Raw genomic sequence first — 20,053 nt, 5'->3', positions numbered from 1 at the left:
AGCTCAAACAGCGGTCAGCTGAGCGCGTGATTTCGGGAATTGAAATAGGTGCTGATTCGATATCTCACGACCCCCGAGTCATTAATGACCAGTTCAAATATTTTTACTCTACCCTATATCAATCAGAGGTGGGCAGTAATTCATCCGAGATCTACTCGTTTCTTGACTCGCTGGATCTTCCCAAGCTCTCTCCGGACGCTCAGTCGCCTTTGGAACAGCCGTTGTCGATTGAAGAGATAACGAACGCTATTAAATTATCTCAGACTGGAAGGTCGCCAGGTCCGGACGGTTTCCCCATGGAGTTTTACAAGGAATTCTCTTCGAAGCTCACACCTATTTTAGAATCAGTATATGCTGAATCTTTTGCTACTGGCAATCTGCCGCAGACGCTTACCCAGGCCACGATCTCAGTCTTACTAAAGAAAGATAAAGATCCTGTACAGTGTAGCTCATACAGGCCAATAAGTCTTTTATGCTGTGACTATAAGATTTTAACCAAAACTCTTGCACTACGGTTGGACCCTATTATTTCCACCATTATTAATGAGGACCAAACGGGCTTCATTCCCGGACGGCAGTCATTTTTTAATGTGAGACGACTGTTTAATGTGGTATTCTCCCCCCATTCGACAATACAACCGGAAGTTATTCTGAGCCTTGACGCTGAAAAGGCGTTTGATAGAATCGAATGGTCCTACCTTTTCACAGTTCTGGAGAAATTCGGCATGGGACCTACTTTTTGTAGATGGATTAAAGTCCTATATTCAACGCCTATGGCTGCAGTCAGGACAAATGGTCTGATTTCGGAATATTTTTCGCTCTACAGGGGGACGAGGCAGGGCTGTTGCCTGTCACCCTTCCTGTTTGACATTGCGATCGAACCGCTGGCAATTGCTATCAGATCTGATGAGAGGATTAAAGGTATATCCAGGGGTGAGGTGACTCATAAAACTCTGCTTTATGCTGATGATCTCCTTTTGCAGATATCAGACCCAATTGGGAGTATGCCCCACCTTTTCCGCTGGCTGCGGGAGTTCAGCAACATATCGGGGTATAAGGTTATTTTATCAAAATCTTTACTGTTTCCATTGAACAATCTGGCAAAACAGACCACTTATGACGATTTGCCTTTTAAAATTGAAAATGACAAATTCACATATTTGGGACTGGAAATAGCTGGCTCGATTAAGACTATTTTCCAGTATAACTACAGGTCTATTCTGGACAGTACTAAATCTGATCTGGGTAGGTGGTCAAAACTTCCACTTTCGCTGGCAGGACGGATAAATGTGGTGAAGATGACTGTAATGCCCAGGTTTCTTTATCTATTCCAAATGATCCCCATCTTTCTCCCCAAATCCTATTTTGCCCAGCTGGATCGCTCTGTCTCTTTGTTCATATGGAACAAAAAACCTGCACGCATAAGGAGAGCAAGCCTGGAGAGAGCTAAAGCTGATGGTGGTTTGGGCTTACCTAATTTCTTATTCTATTATTGGGCTGCTAACATTGTCAAGCTGACATATTGGATAACCATGTTTGCGGATGGGGAGGGTCCAGTCTGGGCAGATATGGAACTGAGAGCTACACTCCCAATCTCTCCGATTTCGATCTTAACTGCCCCTCTCCCACTGAATGTCAAAGTATCTGGGCTGAACTCCAATTTGGTGGTTCAAAATTCAATTAAGATCTGGGGTCAATTCAGGAAACATTTTAACTTGACAAATACTTGTAGCTTTTCTCCGATAATGTTCAACCATCTTTTTACACCATCTCAAATAGATCATTCATTTGCAGTCTGGCGCAGAAACGGTCTGGTTTTCTTTCAAGATCTCTTCACTGAGGATGGCTTTGTCTCATTTAAATATTTGTGTGAAGACCATAACTTACCAAAGTCTCACTACTTCAGATACCTTCAGGCTCGGAGTTTTGCCTCTAAATTTCTCCCAGGGTACCCGTCTCTGCCCTCTAAGGACCTACTGTATCTAGTTCTTAATGTGAGTCAGCCCACTAAAAGAGCAATATCGAAGATTTATGCATTGATTCTTGAAAGCTGCCCTCATACATGGGACAAACCTAAGGCGGCGTGGGAAGGGGAGGTTGGAGAACTCATATCAGAAGACATCTGGAAGAAAGCCATACAGCGTATACATACGTCTTCTCTCTGTATTAGACATGGCCTGATTCAATTTAAGGTCGTCCACAGGCTCCACTATTCTAATGACAGACTGTCTAAACTGTACCCTGATGTTGCACCGAATTGTCCTAGATGTGATTACTCTCCTGTTTCTTTGGGGCACATGTTTTGGTCATGTCCCTCCCTGTATGGTTTCTGGACATCAATTTTTCAATCACTGTCAGCTATATCGGGTGAAACACTGCGGCCTGACTCTCTGATAGCTATCTTCGGTGTACCTCGGGAAGAGCTGAGACTCTCTCCCCTCCACAAAAACGCAATAGCCTTTGCCTCGTTGCATGCCCGCCGTCTGATACTGCTGAGCTGGAAGGCGTCGAACCCTCCTTCCTACGTCCATTGGATTAGAGAGGTGATGTTGGGATTAGCTCTGGAAAAAATTAGGTATACCGTGCGCGGCTTGGAGAGTAAATATGACAAAACCTGGTCACGGTTCATAACTCATGTCAAGAGTCTGTCTTTTGCCTGATTTATTGTTCTTTACTTGTTGGTAATTTATGCTCTTGCTCTCTTCTCGGACTGCTGTCCATAGTCTCCTCAATGCCCGTACTTTGACTGTTGGGATTTCTTTATTCCCTTTTTCTTCTTTGTTTCTTCTCTCATGTGCCGGGGTCCGGCTGTTGGTGCTATAATGACTGTCACAGATTGGTTTGAGTGTTTCTCCCCTTTTTTTTTTTTTTTTTTTTTTTTTTTTTTTTTTTTTTTGTGTTGTGTGTATTGTGCTTCCTGGTTGTGGGGATGCCACCTGGATGGGGGTGGGGGGTAGGGTTCGCAACTTTTGTAAGAAATTCTGGACTGTTTTGTTGGAAAACTATAAATAAAGTTGTAAAAAAAAAAAAAAAAAAAAAAAAAAAAAGAAAGTTTATACGAACGAAGCTAAAAAACCTGTGACAGTTTGTGAAACGTCATTAGCAGCAGTGAAATAAGTTAGTTAGTGAAATGATAGAGGCTATTTTATGCTGGAAAAATTCTTCCAGCACAAAGTGGCCCAATAAACGGAATTTTTTAATACAGAAATACATCTAATGATAAAAAGCAGAGAATTCATTGTCTGTTTTCCATTGCAGAGCTGGGATGCTCGTCTCCTCATGGAGCGCTCTCGAGCTGTGAAGTGTCCAGATATCAGCGCTCACCTGGCTGGTACCAAGAAGGTTCAGCAAGTGCTCCCCAGACCTGGAGTCCTGGACAGATTCTTCCCAGACCAGCCTCAAGCTGTGCAGCAGATCCGAGCGACATTGGCTGACCTCTACACTCTAGACATGGTGAGACAAAGGGCACGGTTTGTTCATTGTTTGGAAAATTTGGCATTAGATAATCCTCACCTGGGTGTTGCTGTTCAGTGTGAGCAATATCATTTGCATTTTATTCCTCTGATTTATTTCTCTGTGGTTGCGCTGGTCTACAGGGTCCAGAGAGGGACAAAACAGTATCAGTGGCCTTGTCAGCAGCAGAACGGTTTGTCTTGAAGTCTCAGCGAGAAGGAGGAGGTACAGCGGGCGGGGGGATAGAAGCGTCTTTAAAAATGTTGAAAACTTCTGTTTGTTGCTCACCATTTGTTAAACTAGGGAAGTTTAAGCAGTGCATGTGTGGATCTGCACACATACATGACTGCCTGCTGTTTTGCATTACTGTGTATCTACTGTGATTCATGCATGCTGTACTGTGACTGAGATAATAGTGTATATGAGACACACTTGACAACAACATTGATCAGGATGTGAAAAAGCTACCAGATACAAGTTGTCAGCAGGTTATGGCTGACTAACCACCCTGCCTTACATCACTCTGGGCTAATACTGTAAAAAGCAATCATTAGTTTTCTTTGTAATATCAGATCATTTGTTTTGATAAATACAAAGTCCAGTATCAGGGTTCATATGAGCTATTTTAGCAGTAATTTTACACTCCACTATGATAGTGTTTAGCTGTTACTCATGTTAGCAAGGAAGCTCGGGTTTGTAATTCATTCTTAATTTAGCCACGCTGCATGAATTTGGATGATACGATTTTTGAAAATGGCAGTTTCATTTATGGGGCGTTTATAAAATGGTATTTCTTAGGCTGGCTTTTAAGGAAGGAGAAAAGGTATGTATCAGTTGGCTGGGAAGAAAGATGGAGGTGGAAAGGATGTGCGAGCTATGGGACAAAGTTGCTGAGACTAGGTTAAAAAGAGGTGAGGATCAGTGAGCAGGAGTGTGGCTTTGTGCTGAAAAGAGCACAACAGATTGTTTGGAGAGAAGGTGAAGGAAAGTCAGCTGAAGCAAGACAGTTTGTGGAGTTTGTGTTGGACTGTATGTTATGCTGGGAGCCTGGGGATTAGTGCACTTTGATTCCAAGTTAATACTAGCTAGTGTTTCTCACTGGTTTTTGGGTGGTGGAGTAAAAGGGATTGGTTGGTGGCTGTTTCTAATGTTAGCCTTTTCTTGGTTTTCTTACAGGCAGGGTAAAGACATGGTGATGAATGAGTGTGTGGGCCGTCTGCTGAGGACCAAGAGCTCAGGACAGTCAGACGGGGGCGTCGCAGCAGGAGTCACCGTGCTCGACAACCCTCTGCTGTCCTGAGATGTCAGACTCCTGCCTGCACATACAAACCACACTGAAGTCAAAGTTCCACCTGCACCTCCACCTGTTCTTGCAACAGCATGAAAACTGACAGAGGTGAGACAGCAGAAAAGTTCTTGTCTATTTTATTATTTTTTTTACTAAGTTAAGGAATTAAGTTAAGAAGAGTGATTAAATAAATAGTTTCTTGCATTTTTGATTTAGTGATTGTGTTTAGGATTATTTCAGAAACATGTTTAGAGGATCTTTGTAAGCCTGTATTTACTTTAAAAGAAGGGAAGCACTTCTTCATCCTACAGAAAAGGTGACACATTACAGATGAGTTCATAAAAAGTGTCTCTGTCACTCTTTCAAGGCTCTGTCACTTTTTCTTTTGTACTGGAACAGCATGGTAAAGTAGGCCTAGGCTGCCATCTTGTGGCAGTGTGTTGTTACTACAACATATGAAATTGTGTTTCTATTGGAAATATAATTCAGCACCACTGAGCCGCTCTCTCAGTTACAAACTGAACCTGTTTTGTAGACGTATAAATCACTAAGTACAGTGAAGCTTTTGGTTTTGTAAAAGTGTTTCTTATTCTAAATGCATGTTGATTTTTATCAGGGTGAAGAGCAGTTAGCAGTGCATTCATGGACATCTTTAAACTATTATTTGAAGAATCTTTGGTCATGATGGCATGAACTAGAAGCGTGAGCTCCAGGTGAGACTGCACAGAACAACAAGTGTCCTTAAACTGCATCAACTGATGACGTCTTACAATTTTATTCCACTGTGTGTTTTTATCATTGAATGTTTCTGTCTTTGTGTACATGTAACGCAGACACTAAAGCTGAGCCAGAACTTCATGCTGAAGAGAAGGATTCTTTTAAAATGCATGGGGGAGCAAGCGAGTCAGATACCAAGGGCACAAAGATGAAGCAGGTCTGATCGGAAACCGTTTATTTCCAGGCCAGGGAGCACAAATAAAAACACCCTTAAAAGGTTCCCTCCTGCTCAACGGCGTCACTCCCTACGGAGAGAAGATCTACATGACCTTATCTGCGTATCTGGAGGTCAGCCGCTGCTCCGCCGTGTTGTACCTGTTTGTACGTGTTTTTAAGTCTCTTGATGTCATCGTGTCTAACACACACCCTTTATCTCCTCTCTGCAGCTGGACCATTGCATCCAGCCTGCCATTATCACCAAAGACATCTGCACGGTCTTTTACTCCCGAGACGCCAAGATTTCCCCACCCCGTTCTCTCAAGAACCTCTTTGGGACTGGATACTCCAAAACTCCTGACTGGTAAATCTGGGCTGCTGCACTGTGGCCATCTCTGTTTCACAATCAAAGATATCTGCCCTGTTACAAAGTTTCCTTGTTCAAAACTTCTGCTTCATTATAGCAACCGAGTGACTGGGATCTACGAGCTGAGCTTGTGTAAGATGTCTGACACTGGAAGCTCAGGTGAGCGGCCATGAAACATGTTTAAAGAACGGCAGCTGTTTTATCATAATTCTGTGGAGAGCTTCATCCTAATGAGGGCTCATGTCCTGAGCAGGGATGCAGAGGAGGAGGAGGAAGGTGCTGGACACATCAGTGGCTTATGTGCGTGGAGAGGAGAACCTGGCCGGCTGGAGGCCCAGAGGAGATAGCCTCATCCTAGAGCACCAGTGGGAGCTGGAGAAGATGGAGCAGCTGCAGGAGGTGGGGCCTTAAAAGATTCATAAAGAAATAAATCTGTTTAATATCGTAGAGGGAAAAATGACTTTTCAACTCAAAGACCAAAGTGCTATTCTAAAAAGTTTTTTCTTAGAGTACAGACTTTACATGACTAACCTCCCCTCTTCTCCCCACCTCACATTCGCCCCCATCTTTCGTCCAGGTGGAAAAGACCCGTCACCTTCTGGGAGTGGCGGCTCCCGTGGGAACAGCTCCCACCACCAAGTCCCTGAGTGAGTCTCTGTCCCCCAGCGTGAGCTCCGGCACTCTGTCCACGTCCACCTCCGTCTCCTCGCAGATCTCCAGCACCACCTTTGAAAGCGTGAGAAGGAGCTGGCCACCAAGGTGAGAAAAACGTGGGCTTAGTGGGCGTTCTTGTTGCTGCCTTCTTCCTTCTCTGCTCGGAGCTGATCGGTCTTGTTCCTGTTGTGTTGTAGTGCCTGCGCCTTCTGACACACACCTTCAATACTGAATACAAGCAGCTGGTGAACAGCATCAGTGACTGCAAGGTGAGAAATAATACAAAGAAATAAAAAAATAGCCTTTCTGTGTCACATCAGGGAGTTCCTATATTGACGTCTACCTCATCCTGCTGTTGTTTCACTTCAGCTTTCTCTCATCTCACCGATCGGACGTGATCCATCCGTGACGAGCTTCAGCAGTGCCACCCTCACCCCTTCCTCTACCTGCCCCTCTCTCTCGGACTCGCGCTGTGGCTCCATGGGCCAGAAGTAAACATATTTTTAGGAACATTGACCTCGATCTGCAAACGGTTATTGACAGGTTATCTATTTGATTCTAACTTGGTGTGATTTGTGTTAAAGGACCCCTGAGAACAGCTCACGTGCCTCCAGTCCCTCCTGCTCAGACTGTGAAAACTTCCCGATGGTTCCCACTCTGGAGACCTCCTACCTTGCGCGGGCTGCAAAAGAACGAGTTCCTGAACTTGGTGCCTGATATTGAAGAAATGCGACCAGGGTGAGTAATGCCATATTAACCCAAATACTGTCACTATGACATGTGTCTCACAGACCAAATGTAAGTCGACACTCATGTTCTCTAGTTCAAGCAGAAGTGATGTGGATCGATTCAAATTCCTGAACCTGGATGATTTCAGCTGGAAACAAACCAACTCTGCTTCTTCCTCAGATAATTCAATTCAATTCAATTTTATTTATATAGCGCCAAATCACAACAAAAGTCGCCTCAAGGCGCTTCATAGATACAGAGAAAAACCCAACAATCATATGACCCCCTATGAGCAAGCACTTTGGCGACAGTGGGAAGGAAAAACTCCCTTTTAACAGGAAGAAACCTCCAGCAGAACCAGGCTCAGGGAGGGGCGGGGCCATCTTCTGTGACCGGTTGGGGTGAGAGAAGGAAGACAGGATAAAAGACCTGCTGTGCAAGAGAGACAGAGGTTAATAACAGATATGATTCAATGCAGAGAGGTCTATTAACTCATACTGAGTGAGAAAGGAGACTGGAAAGGAAAAACTCAATGCATCATGGGAATCCCCGGCAGGCTACATCTATTGCAGCATAACTAAGGGAGGATTCAGGGTCACCTGGTCCAGCCCTAAATATATACTTTACCAAAGAGGAAAGTTTTAAGCCTAATCTTGAAATCTTGTCTTCTGAATCCAAACTGGAAGCTGGTTCCACAGAAGAGGGGCCTGAAAACTGAATGTGTTCACTGACCGGTGTTGCCAGCTTTGGTGGCTCGTCTCCCGCTCGAAGAGGACCAAAAAGAGAACAATACAGTGTTCAGCTGCCTGGCTGTGCTCTACACACACAGCCCTGCTCTGGTACAGTAAAAACCACATTTACATTTGTTTACATTTCCAATGTAGAGGATGAGTTTAGATCACTGTGGTCCAAGCTTGTCGTCAGTTATAGAAACTGGATGTTGCAAAGGAAAGTGTGTTTCCTTACATTTATTTTGTGTTGACAGAAGTCTTTGATTCATATTGATTATTAAAGCGGGCTTTAACCTGTGGAGAAACACGTGTGCTCTTGCTCCTTCAAACGGTTTTCTTCAGAGATTTCTCACTGTTTGTACACATGCTGAGTGGCTAGTTTTGAAAACACTTACTTTACCTTTACTACTCTGCTCAGAAATGCAACCTGTGACCTTACACAGCCCAAAAACTTATCCTAAAACATAAATTAACAAGGACAGAAGCTTTTTACAAATGCTTCAACAGTGTAATTCTAACAAGGTATGCAATACATCTAATGTCAGTTCAGAGGTATGAAGTGATGACACTTTGACATCACTGAATAAAAGCAGTCTTGTCATAATAAGCTTTGCTGTGGACAGTTGGCGCGTTAAACTTTTTCTTATAAATAAAAAAGGTAATCAGATGTTAAGTTTGTTCAGTTTTAGTTGTTCTCATCGTGTTGCTCCTCAGATCTCCCGTTGTCCCTGAGCCTGACTAAAGCTCGGCAGCTTGTTTTCAGGGCATGGCAATGCAGATATGAGCTAAATGTGACACAGCAAAGAAAAATCAGAATCAAGAAACCCTGAGCTGACTTTCATGGCTGCAGACGTGACATTAAGAGCCTCACAGATCAAAAAAGTATGGGATTTAAACTGCTTCTAGACCTGCACACGTCTGTTTCCAGGGCAGGATACCCATATGGAAAAGATATATATAAATCTTATAAAGTTTGTATCTGTCTTGTGTGAAACTTGTATGAAAAGCATATAAGTGTGAAAACAGATATAAGATCCCTTGAAAAATTATATAATGAAACTTGTATGTTTTGGATACTTACTAAAACAATGTATGAAAGTAATGCGAAAGTGGCCACTTTCATGAGTAAATCATGTAAGCCTTATATGATTTACTCATGAAAGTGGCCACTTTCATGCCCAGTAATCAGTAATTACAAGTTTTTACTATTTCTTTTCCGTATGGGTATCCATTCCAGTGCAGCAGAAGGAGCGGTCAGTGTGGACCTCGGTGCTGTACAGGACCTCCTGGAGCTGCTTGTCTCCTGGCATCTGGGCTTTCACTCGTATCTGAAGGACAAAATAGGAAAATCAAGTTGCTCTCACTGTCACCTGATTTCCACAGACTGCCATCTGACCACATCCCTGCAGTTGGATCCCACCGCCGTACCTCTAGGATGGGTCTTCTTGGTGTCAACCCAAACCACCCTCTCCTTCAGCTCTGAGCTGAATATATACACATGATTGCTTCTTAAAAAACAAACAAAAACAAAAAAACGTCCCCACACGGAGTGAGACTCAGTCTTGGATGCCCAGATCAGCCAGTGTGGTGTCCAAGAAAGGGAAGGGTTGGTTTGCCAAGTTGGGCTGTACCTCGATGGGCAGTGTCACCAACATGGGGATATCCTGCTCCGGTCTGACGCGCAACATCTTGTTGTGGGACCCCGGGAGCTTCCTGTCTGCCGATCCGCCTCTTCGTCGGCCTGCTCCACAGTCGCCGCCTCCTCCAGAGAGCGTTTTGTGTCGTCTGCTGCCAGCTTGACTTGCTGATCTTTATCTCAGGAGGCAGTGGGTTTTTACCCTCTCCCCCTTTGATCCTGTGCGTTATCGTTTAAAACTCGCTATCTGCATCTTTTGGCTCCAGCACGTCTTTATTGTTAGAGTTGTTGCTTGCTGTGTTCTTCTGCGGGGTGCTGATGATTCATTGTTCTGCTTCTTCTGATGGTAAACGCCTCTGGAAAGCCTGAATATGTGAGCGCGTCTGATTCATACAGAGTTCTGCTCTGCCCCCCCGGACTGATATATGCAGCCAGTGTGAATGTGTGTTATGTATCACTCACATGTTAGGTTCATTAGACTGACACAAGGGTGATGCACGGATGTTGGTGTTTTTAGGGCCAAGTGTGAAAGTGGAAGAAAGACAAATTCTTTTGAAATGTTAAAAGAATGTTGGAAATTTGATCAGAATACAGTAAAAATGAGAGAAACAGATATTTTTCTCAGATCATTGTGTTAAATTGTCATAATCGCCGTGTTCTCTTTAAGACTATCAGCTCTACTCTAAACAACCCTGAAAGCCTCTGCTGACACATGTCATCAGTTCCTTTCTTTCTTTGTAAACAAGGTCGAGTCTGTCAGGTCAGCAATAGAACTTCCTACAGATGACCCATCAGTGTTTATTCCATGACTGTAAACATGTTTCCATTTGTCACTTCAGTCTTTACTCTGAAATACAGGAAATGACATCATGGCTCAAAATCTTTGTCGTTCAAACAATTCTTTATTTAACAATATTTTAACTTTATTTAACAAAATACATTCAATAAAAACTTAAACAACAGAAAACTGATTTTTAATCCAACCACTGAAAAAAAAGGTAACGACTGAACACAAACAGAAGAACAATTTATAAAGATTAAAATGGAACTACAGGAAGTTTGATTCACAGCCTCATTTGAACTTTAACTTAAACTTAAGGAGAGCCGACCTGAGCTCTGTGGAGCCTGATCTCCAGGGTTTTAAGTTGGACTCTGAAACCAGAGGATGTTTCTCTCTCTTCAGATTCACTCTGATCCTGTGATGGGAACGATTTCAGCCCTGCGTGATCGCGCTGATGTTTGCACAGAGCAGATGATGAAGTGAATGTTTTGGCACATTGGTAACAGTGAAACAGTTTATTAGTAACGTGGGATCGTTTGTGTGCAGAGTATGAACTGAGATTACTGAAGCTCTTGTCACACTGCTCACAGCTGTAGTTTCCTTCCATGTGTGTACGTTCATGCTCATTACGATTACTTGACTGTGAGAAGCTTTTGTCACAGTGTCTGCACTTGTATGGTTTCGCTCCTGTGTGGACTCGTTTGTGTGTTTTAAGCTGACCTGCAGTGGTGAAGGATGACCCACACTGATCACAGAGGTGCTTTTTGACCCCACTGTGAAAGAGTTCATGTCGTTTTAACTTAGCTGATGTGGGGAAGCTTCTCCCACATTCTTTGCAGTATTTCAGTTTGTCTCCAGTGTGTTTACGTTGATGTATTTTTAGGCTGGCTTGCAGACTGAAAGTTTTTCCACAGATGTCACAACGAAAGTCTTTCCCACCACCACAGCGATGACAGGGTTGAGAAGTGGATCCATCTGTGTCGCTCTGCTTCTAAACAAAGACACAAAGACAGTGTAAGTCAGTCCTTCAACACTTTTATCCTGAAAGTCGCCTGAAATAAAGAGCATCTCTGCAGACGTCCAATTACATTTTACTGTTTCAATTAACACACTCAGTTTACTGGGCTACAATAACTACAATACTACCACCATAATACTACAGCAATACTTATTTAATATTACAGTAACCTCTGACTTACACTTAAATGAAATGAAAACCTGAATAATGGCTCAGAGCTACTCTTCGGTGCAGTAGAAGTGCTAACATGCTAACACAATTTAATGAGCAGACTTGTTCCAAACAGTCAGACTGAACTTACAAGAATAAAATAAAAATACAAACCTCACAGTAACTGCACTTGTAGAGTCTCTTTCTGGTGTGGATCTGTTGGTGTTGTCTCAGGTACTGTGGAGTTTTAAAAGTCTTCTCACACAGGTCACATTGATAAGGTCTCTCCTCAGTGTGGGTAAACATGTGGCATTGTAACTGTGCGTCTGTTGTAAAGTATTTGCCACACTGATCACACCAGTACACATCTTCTCCGGAGTGAATGCGTAGGTGTATATTTCGGTACCCTAGCCGGCTGAAGGTTTTTCCACAGATGTCACAGCTGTATGCCTTAACTCCAGAGTGGGTAACTAGATGACTCTGTAAGTTGCTACTTCGAGTAAAAGCTCTGCCACACTGATCACAGCTGTAAGCTTTAACTCCACTGTGGACGACTTGGTGTCTTTTCAGGGAATTCTTCCAGGAAAACGACTTTCCACACAAGTCACAGCTGAACGGTCTCTCTCCAGTGTGGATGAGCTGATGTTGTTTTAGTTTAAACTTCCAGGTAAAATCCTTCCCACACTCGTCACAGGTGTTTTTTTTCTCTCTCTTTCTTCTGTGAGGTTTGTCGGCCTCCTGAGAGCGCTGACTTCTCGGTCCACGTTGGTCCTGCAGTGACAGAGATACAAACAGAGGCAGTGAGTGAAATGCAGTCATTAAACAAACTGAAGCTTCAAACTCCCTCCATTAACACTAGTTTTAAACCTGAAGGTGGAGTGTGGCACCAAACACCACCAGAACCTGAACGACTGCAGGTGCTGATAAGTTGCGGTCGCGGTATTTCAACATCTAGTTAGCAATACAGAAGACGAGCGAGAATAAATGGAGTAATATTTTTTATGTGGCAGGTAATTTCAAATGCAGCGATTCTATCAGCCCAACAAACATCAGCAAACACACAAACTGTTTGTGTGCAGTTTGTCTCACAATGTGATGTAAAGACTGCAGTAAAATCCTCTGCAGGTTAGTGCAGGATAAGCAGGCAAGTTTACTGTAATGTGATGGATTTAAGTAAAGAACAGTGTGTGAGTGGTGCACAGTGACTGTGGTGCTCATGTCAGAGTTAGATTACATCAAGTGTAGCAGAGATTAACTTAAACTTAAGCTCATGATGCTGACATTCATTCACTGAGCTCCACCCACATACCAACAGTTTAGTGTCTAATATAAAGACAGTGTACTGTCAGTGTAGAGAAAGGAAATCAGCCAGGACAACTCGTGAAACATCTGCTGACATCTGGTTGAATTCACAGAGAGCAGCAGGTCAGCTGATCACAGCCTGCACATTAAAAAAATCTACTGGAGCTCTCAATAGAAATGATTGTGAGCTGTGACCCTTTTCCCCACACTGAGCCACTACAGCTGATTTTAGGGTTGAATCCTGCTGAATCCCACTTTAACATCTTCCTGCTCATTTTGATGTTTAGAGGCAACGTCACCGTCTAAGATGTAGGCATTGTATACATTGTATACATTATTTCTACATTACATTAATATTGCACAAGGTTCATTTAGTTTAGCATAAAATATATATATCAGTACTTCAGCTTTTAATGGAGTATTTCTTAACACTAGTATCTGTCACCTTCTGTGTTGAGCTCATTGTTTTCTCTGCAGTGGCTGAGCTGAGTCCAAGTAGCTGAAATTTCCTCTGCTGCTCCGTCAGACTCTTCTCCTCCTCCTGATCAGCTGGGACAGAAAACAGAACTTTGTTAAGCTCCACACTGCACTGAAGAGTCAAAGTGTCTCATATGTTCATCTGAGAACACACAGAACACATTTTAGCTTCCCTGGGTGGACAACTTGTTTGAAACAAACACAAAAGGTTTGAGCACCGATACCAAATTCAGCAGTATGGCACACCAGTACCAGGAGAGCAATTCCTCTTTAAAATATGCCCTGGCCAAGAAAAAACCCGACAATATACGTGTGCCGTGAGAAATGATAGATAGATAGATAGATAGATAGATAGATAGATAGATAGATAGATAGATAAAATTTATCTATCTATCTATCTATCTATCTATTTCAAACATGCAAATATAATTGAAATAACAACAGAAAAAAATAAAAATAACAAAACTTAAAAATCATCAAGTTTTCATGTAAATATCTATGTCTACAGAATGTGTGTGCTCGAAAAGGAGTAGGATGAAGTTTTCTTGTTCCTACCCCCTTATTTCAAATTTCATTGCTTACAAATCCATATCCAGGATTCAACATTATTTGATCATATATTTAACTATGTACAAGTCTAACACATTGAACATACACAAATAAAACCATTTTCAGCACATAAACCAGAACAACAACAAACTACATTTTTTACATAAACTAATCACTCTGTTTATAACAGCCGCTTAATCTCTGAGTTTATTTTCTATCTATGTGACAAAAACCTTAATGAAGACTTAAGGTTGGGTTACTCCGGCCTTGATTTATAAAAAATGAGGACACAATGAGACAACTCAGTCACTGAGAGGAAGATTTCCTATATTCATGCAATTTATTATTTTTGAACAATCCTGTGAATTTTTGTATTGATGTACTTGTCTTGATTTCATCTGTATATCCGAGTGGGTGTAGAAATCTGAGCCATCATCTGAGTAAGCCTCATCACAACTTTGCGCTGATAAAGGCAGCTGTGTTTTAGCCTGGAACACATTTATTTTTACATTTCTCATAAATGTATTTCATTATAGCACTTTTACCGCCAACATGTTGGGTCTTTTGGAGCCGGAAGTGACCTTATATGGAAGAAGGGTGGCGCTAGCTAGCTTAGTTAGCAAGCTGCATTCATAAGCTGTGCAGGTGCCACAGAGATGCTAAGTAGCCTTAATAACAGACTAATAAAACAACAGAAACTCTGATTACAATGAGCTCATTTAAAAGCTTTCTTCTAATAAATTCTTTTCTTCTCTGTGTTTCACAACCTTTTGCTGATATCTTTCTGTAAATTAGTTTAAAGCAGCTTGAGTCAATTTAGTCAGATTTTTTTTTCCAACTTGTTCACAAAAACTTGAGAAGAGACACCGAGGAGAGCAACAGAAAGCCTCATTCAGGAGCTAAACTCAAGATTAACTAGACTCGGATTAATATTAGCTCGGTGCTTACCTTTAAATCAGTCTTGACAATAATCGGAGGGAAAAACGCCATAAAGCGGGAACTCGGCTTCTTCTTCTTCTGCTCTTGTATTTTTTGGCGGTTAAAGCTTTAAGGCGCATTACCGCCACCTGCTGGACTGGACTTTTCATGTCCCAAACATTATCAATTGGGCACAAATTTGTTGGAGTTTCTGTTAATAAAAAAGATGGAATTCAAGGATCTTGTTATTTGGTTTGTTTGTTTTCACCATTTACTCTACAATTTTCTGCCAGTGTATAGCAAACCCCACAGCTCAAATCAATGAAGAATTTAGTATTTTTAACATATTGCTTAAACTGGAACCAGCAGCTATATAGGCCTAATTTTTAATCCAAACATGTGATAGAGGTTTACCACCAGGAGAAGCAGACTGTAAATAAAAGACTGTGCTACTGAAAACTGTTAGTCTGACTTTGGATTGTAAATATGTTTCCATTTGTCACTTCTGTATTTGTATATGGCTCAAACTATTTGTTATGAAAGCAAAACAAACAAACTGATGTTGTATAAATTGATTCAGGATTATTTACTTCGAGTCCAGAAATCATAGCTGTCTCATCAGATCCAGTTGTGACATTAGCTATAGTTTCCGCGGAGGGTACTTGGTTCTGTATGACAGCACAGCTTTTAGGTTGAATTCAAGCGCTTGAGTACAGCCTGATAATTAGAGGCCTGCAAACTGTTTGCTGATGAACTTTGGAAGTAAAAGTACAGACAGCTATAGAAGACACAGGACACGAGATGGGTTCATTATTTCTTTTGAGTTCCATGTAACAATCCGTAACTCTGTAATTAATGAATGTGCCATTTAATCTTGGCTGCAGCCAAGATTAAATGGCACATTCATTAAATGGCTAAAATGGGTTGGCTGCCGTTCAGCATTTAGCACAAGTCAGCTTTTGATCAGAAAGTTTTCTGGTTTGATCCCTGGCTGCTCCAGTCTGCAGGCGAAATATCCTTGGACAAGATTGTAATCCCAAGCTGCTTTCTGATGCATCCATTGGAGTGTGAATGCTTTATAGAGTTTGTGAAACAGTTGTACGTGTGGTCAGATTGTTTTGTATTTGTGTGTGGATTGAAGCACATGTCTGAGAGCACATCAATCACTGCACATATTTTTTAAAATCTTAGTTTAAATAAAGTTTTTGATTATTTATTATAAAAAAGAGATGATATATATATAATGCAGTGGGCACTCTACCAGCTAACATGTCAGTTAATTTGACACATTGATTTATTTATCATTTCTTTTTCTCTCTCAGCTTTTCAGCTCCATATTTTTGCCATTTCTTCCACACTCAACTCTGTTCTACAAGGTGAGCCCACAGTTAATGTAGGAGAGGGCAGGTGGCATTAAGAGATTTGATTGGGCAATCTAGGGCCCAGTTAGTTCTTCCTTTTGGTGAAAGCTGGGCTCTTCAGTTCAGCATGGCACAGCTCCAAAGATTCTGCAACATCAAACCCTCTGTCTGCTAATGTTACATCACCTGGGCTGAGGCAGTCCAGGTAATTGCAACAGTTTCTTGAAATTAGTTAATTCAGATATAAACAGAGTGACAGTTTACAGATTCAAACATGTCTCAGAGAAAACAGAAAAAAACAGTAAAGCCCAACTCTCCTCTTTGTGATCAGGAAGACAAAATTCAACTTCCTGATCAAGTAGACAAATCATTCAACCAGCTTCTAGAAAAGGAAGATATTCAAAAGTTGAAAGAAATGGAACTCCTAGACAGGGAAGAAACTTTGAGCTCCAAGCAAAGCTTGATAAAGCACTAGAAAAACTAGTGCTGAAGGACAAAAAGAATCAGGAGCTGCAAGTAAAGCTTGATGAAAGACCGCACACAAATGAAGAGTTTCTTCAAGAAAAAAGGCTACAGGAGATAAAACAGAAGGAAATGGATTTCAAGCTCCAGGACATGGAGAAACACAACAAAGGCTTGCAAATCAAGCTTAATGAAGCTCTGCAAAAAATGAAAGAACTCCTCCAAGAAAAACAACAACAGGACATGAAGCAGTGCAAACTCCAAGGCATGGAGGAAAAATACAAAGCGCTTCAGGTAAAGCTTGATAAAACACTGAACAAAAATAAAGAGTTGCTTCAAGAACAAAAGCAACAAGAAATTAAACAGAAACAAACGGACTGCAAGCTTGAAGACGTGCAGGAAAAATACACAGCGCTGAAAATGAAACTTGATAAAGCACTGCAAAGAAATAAAGATTTCCTTCAAGAGAAAGAACAGCAAGACATGAAACAGAAACATCTGGATTGCAAACTTCAGAACATCGAGAAACACAACGAAGGCTCGCAAGTAATGCTTGATGAAGCTCTGCAAAAGAATAAAGAAATCCTTGAAGAGAAAGAAAAACTGGACCAGAGAGACACGCAGTGCCAACTCCAAGGTGTGCAGGAACAATACGGAGCGCTGCAGGTAAAGCTTGATGAAACACTGCACAAATATCAAGAGCTGCTTCAAGACCAAGAACAACAGGAAATAAAGCAGAAAGAAGACAAAGAAATTCTCCAGGACTTTGAGAGGAAAAACCAAAACCTGCAAGAACTTTATAACAAACTGAACTACAAAACACCTGAACTGGAAGAGGAAAAGGAAAAACTGCAAAACCAATGCTCAGAGATGCAGAGTAAGCTCAATGACATGCTGAGAAAAAACACAGAAGTCGAGGAACTTTCAGACAACGTGAAGTGCAAAAACACTGAGATGCAGGTGCTAAAGCAACAACTAGAGAAAACAAACGAAGACCTGCAGTGTTCACTTCAAGAAATCGAGAGCAGAAGTCAGCAGTTGGAAGACACACACAACAAATTACAACAGAGTTATACAGAGCTGCACGAGGCAAAGCTAATGCAGGAGGCAACATCTAAAGAAATGAAAGAAAGGCTCGAAGACAAACAAGCCAAATTAGAAGAAGTGGAGAAAACATGCAAGAGACTTGAGCAGGAGAATGCAGAAACAATCGATCAGTTGAGAACCCTCATCCTAGAGAAAAAAGTGCTCGTGGAAAAGCTCATGGAAAAGAAGAAAAAACGCTTCTGCTTCTTCTGGAGGAGGGACACTCCTGCTTTTTCTACTTTTTCTACTTTTTCTACTGCTAATGTCACCTCGTCTTCCTCCACCTCTGTTCCATCTTAATTTTCACCTCTCCTCTCTCTTTCTCTCCCTTTCTCTCCTGACACCTCTCCCTCCCCTGTCTCCCTTTAACTCCTATCACCTGTCCCATCTCCTCCCCCCCCCCCCCCCTCTCTCTTTTCACCCTCACCCACCAACCAGTCCCGACAGTTGACTGCCCCCTCTAGAGCCTGGTTCTGTCATAGGTTTCTTCCTTTAAAGGGAGTTTTTCCTATCCACTGTCGCACCTAGTGCTTGCTCAGAGGGGATTGTTGGGGTTTTCTCTCCTCTATCTCTTTCCTCCTTTCTATCCCTTTCCTTTACCTTCTTCTTTAAAACCCCTCCCCCCTTTCTATTTCCTCAATAATTTAATAATAAACACAATTGGCAAAATTTTAAAAAGTCAGATCAATGTCTTCATTCAAGAATGAATTGTCTTTGTCACGGGGTCATGTGTATTTTGTGTTTTCCTCGGGCTGGTGATCCTTGCAGTTGTTGAGCCCAAGAGTCCAGATTTTTAGTGTTTTAATCACATTTAGTGTTACATTTTAGATCACAACAAAAGGATATCCACAATTTAGGATTCAGGCATTTGTCTTTTTCAATATCATAATCATTCTATGATTGAGTCGGTTACAGAAGCAGCAGTTAGCAGCAATAACTTCAATTCATCAACATTTGCAAGCATTTCTTTATACACAGCATTTCTGTCAGGTTGAGGTCTGGACTTCCATGCAGTAGATTTGCTGCTGTGCTTGGGCTCATTATCCTGTTGCATGGCCTAATTTAGGAGAAGCTTTAGCTGTTGGACAGACGGCCTCACATTTGACTCTAGAAAACTTTGGCATACAGAGGAGTTCGTGGACTGCAAGGTGCTTATTGCTTGTGTCTGCAGAACAAGCTCAAATCACCACAATTGAACCAGCGTACTTGACAGTGGATTTGAGGTGTTTGTGCTGTGTTTGATTTTTGCTGAAGTTACTGCTGTGCATTATGACCAAACCTCCACTTTAGTCTCATCTTTTAAAAATATGTTGCTCCAGAAGCTTTCAAGGGCAAATTTGCAAACCTCAACTGAGTTGTTGTGTTCTCTTTAGAGACAAGAAGCTTTCTCCTGGCGGCCCTTCCAGACCAACCATACTTGTTTTGTCTTTTTCTAATTAAACTGTCTTGAACATTAACATGCTGTTTAAGGCCTGTAGAGGCTCAGATGCAGCTCTTGGGTATTGTGCAGTTTCTGTGAGCACTGAACAGTCTTTGTGGTGGATCTGAATGCTCCAGACTAGCAAACTTGCTCATGGTCAGTTAATCAAGTGCATAGAGCCCTGTGATGAATTTTCACATTTACTCTGTGAATCTTCATTCTTCTAGCTAGTCTTTACTCTTCTAGAAGCTTTCTTTGCTCAGACGTCTGCAGCATTGAATCTATGTCTTCTCCACTGCTATTCCAAACAAGGTGCTGATGCAGGGGTCATTAGCACAGTAAGATTTAAGTGCACAAAATGTTCACATCATAATAGTAATAATAATTAGAGGAGAGTATTATGTAGTCCAAGAAGTGTGTGGCGAAGTTTTCAGTGCGGAGGAGGGAACCATGGTGTTCAGGAGCCAAACTGCTTTGGGGGAAAATGCTATTGCACAATCTTGCCGACCTGCTCCTGATGACGCAGTCGTCTTCTGGAGGGAAGTGTGGTAAACAGTTGATGGGAAGGGTGATGCGGGTCAGCCATGATGCTAGTGGCTTTCCCAGTGAGGTGTAAATATCCTGTAGACTGGGTAGAGAGCTGCCAATAACACGCTGTGCGGTCCACACAATCCTCTGGAGGGCTCTGCGATTGGACGCATGACAGTTTTCATACCAGACTGTGATGCAGCGGGTTAG

General features: G+C 42.0%; 2 protein-coding genes across 2 annotated transcripts; one reads left to right on the top strand and one right to left on the bottom strand.

Annotated features, from left to right (window-relative positions):
• Positions 1 to 4,666: 4,666 nt before the first annotated feature.
• LOC146701268 (kinesin-like protein KIF1B) lies at positions 4,667 to 6,958 on the top strand. Its single transcript, XM_085467700.1, has 8 exons — positions 4,667 to 4,849; positions 5,358 to 5,454; positions 5,575 to 5,806; positions 5,905 to 6,038; positions 6,139 to 6,200; positions 6,295 to 6,440; positions 6,619 to 6,800; positions 6,893 to 6,958. The coding sequence occupies exons 3-8, from the start codon at positions 5,783 to 5,785 to the stop codon at positions 6,906 to 6,908; spliced, it is 564 nt and encodes a 187-aa protein (XP_085323826.1). The 5' UTR covers positions 4,667 to 4,849; positions 5,358 to 5,454; positions 5,575 to 5,782; the 3' UTR covers positions 6,909 to 6,958.
• Positions 6,959 to 10,614: 3,656 nt separating this feature from the next.
• On the bottom strand, positions 10,615 to 15,157 carry LOC146701267 (uncharacterized). Its single transcript, XM_085467637.1, has 4 exons — positions 15,017 to 15,157; positions 13,488 to 13,591; positions 11,915 to 12,511; positions 10,615 to 11,563 (listed from the first exon to the last, which is right to left on the bottom strand). The coding sequence occupies exons 2-4, from the start codon at positions 13,503 to 13,505 to the stop codon at positions 10,886 to 10,888; spliced, it is 1,293 nt and encodes a 430-aa protein (XP_085323763.1). The 5' UTR covers positions 13,506 to 13,591; positions 15,017 to 15,157; the 3' UTR covers positions 10,615 to 10,885.
• Between the last annotated feature and the right edge of the window lie 4,896 nt (positions 15,158 to 20,053).

This window comes from Copadichromis virginalis, linkage group LG9 (assembly GCF_057382275.1).
Source record: "Copadichromis virginalis isolate Kocher_CV1m ecotype Utaka linkage group LG9, C_Virginalis_male_GT1.1, whole genome shotgun sequence".
Lineage (NCBI taxonomy): Eukaryota > Metazoa > Chordata > Actinopteri > Cichliformes > Cichlidae > Copadichromis > Copadichromis virginalis.
The sequence above is the reverse complement of the archived record's forward strand: the minus strand, read 5'-3'. Positions and strand labels throughout refer to the sequence as shown.

Coding starts and splice junctions, on each gene's coding strand:
- LOC146701268 (XM_085467700.1), top strand. CDS start 5,783: ATGACCTTATCTGCGTATCTGGAG. Junction 5,807..5,904: donor CCTTATCTGCGTATCTGGAG/GTCAGCCGCTGC, acceptor TCCTCTCTGCAG/CTGGACCATTGCATCCAGCC. Junction 6,201..6,294: donor GTCTGACACTGGAAGCTCAG/GTGAGCGGCCAT, acceptor TGTCCTGAGCAG/GGATGCAGAGGAGGAGGAGG.
- LOC146701267 (XM_085467637.1), bottom strand. Junction 11,564..11,914: donor ACAAGTGCAGTTACTGTGAG/GTTTGTATTTTT, acceptor GTCTTTGTTTAG/AAGCAGAGCGACACAGATGG.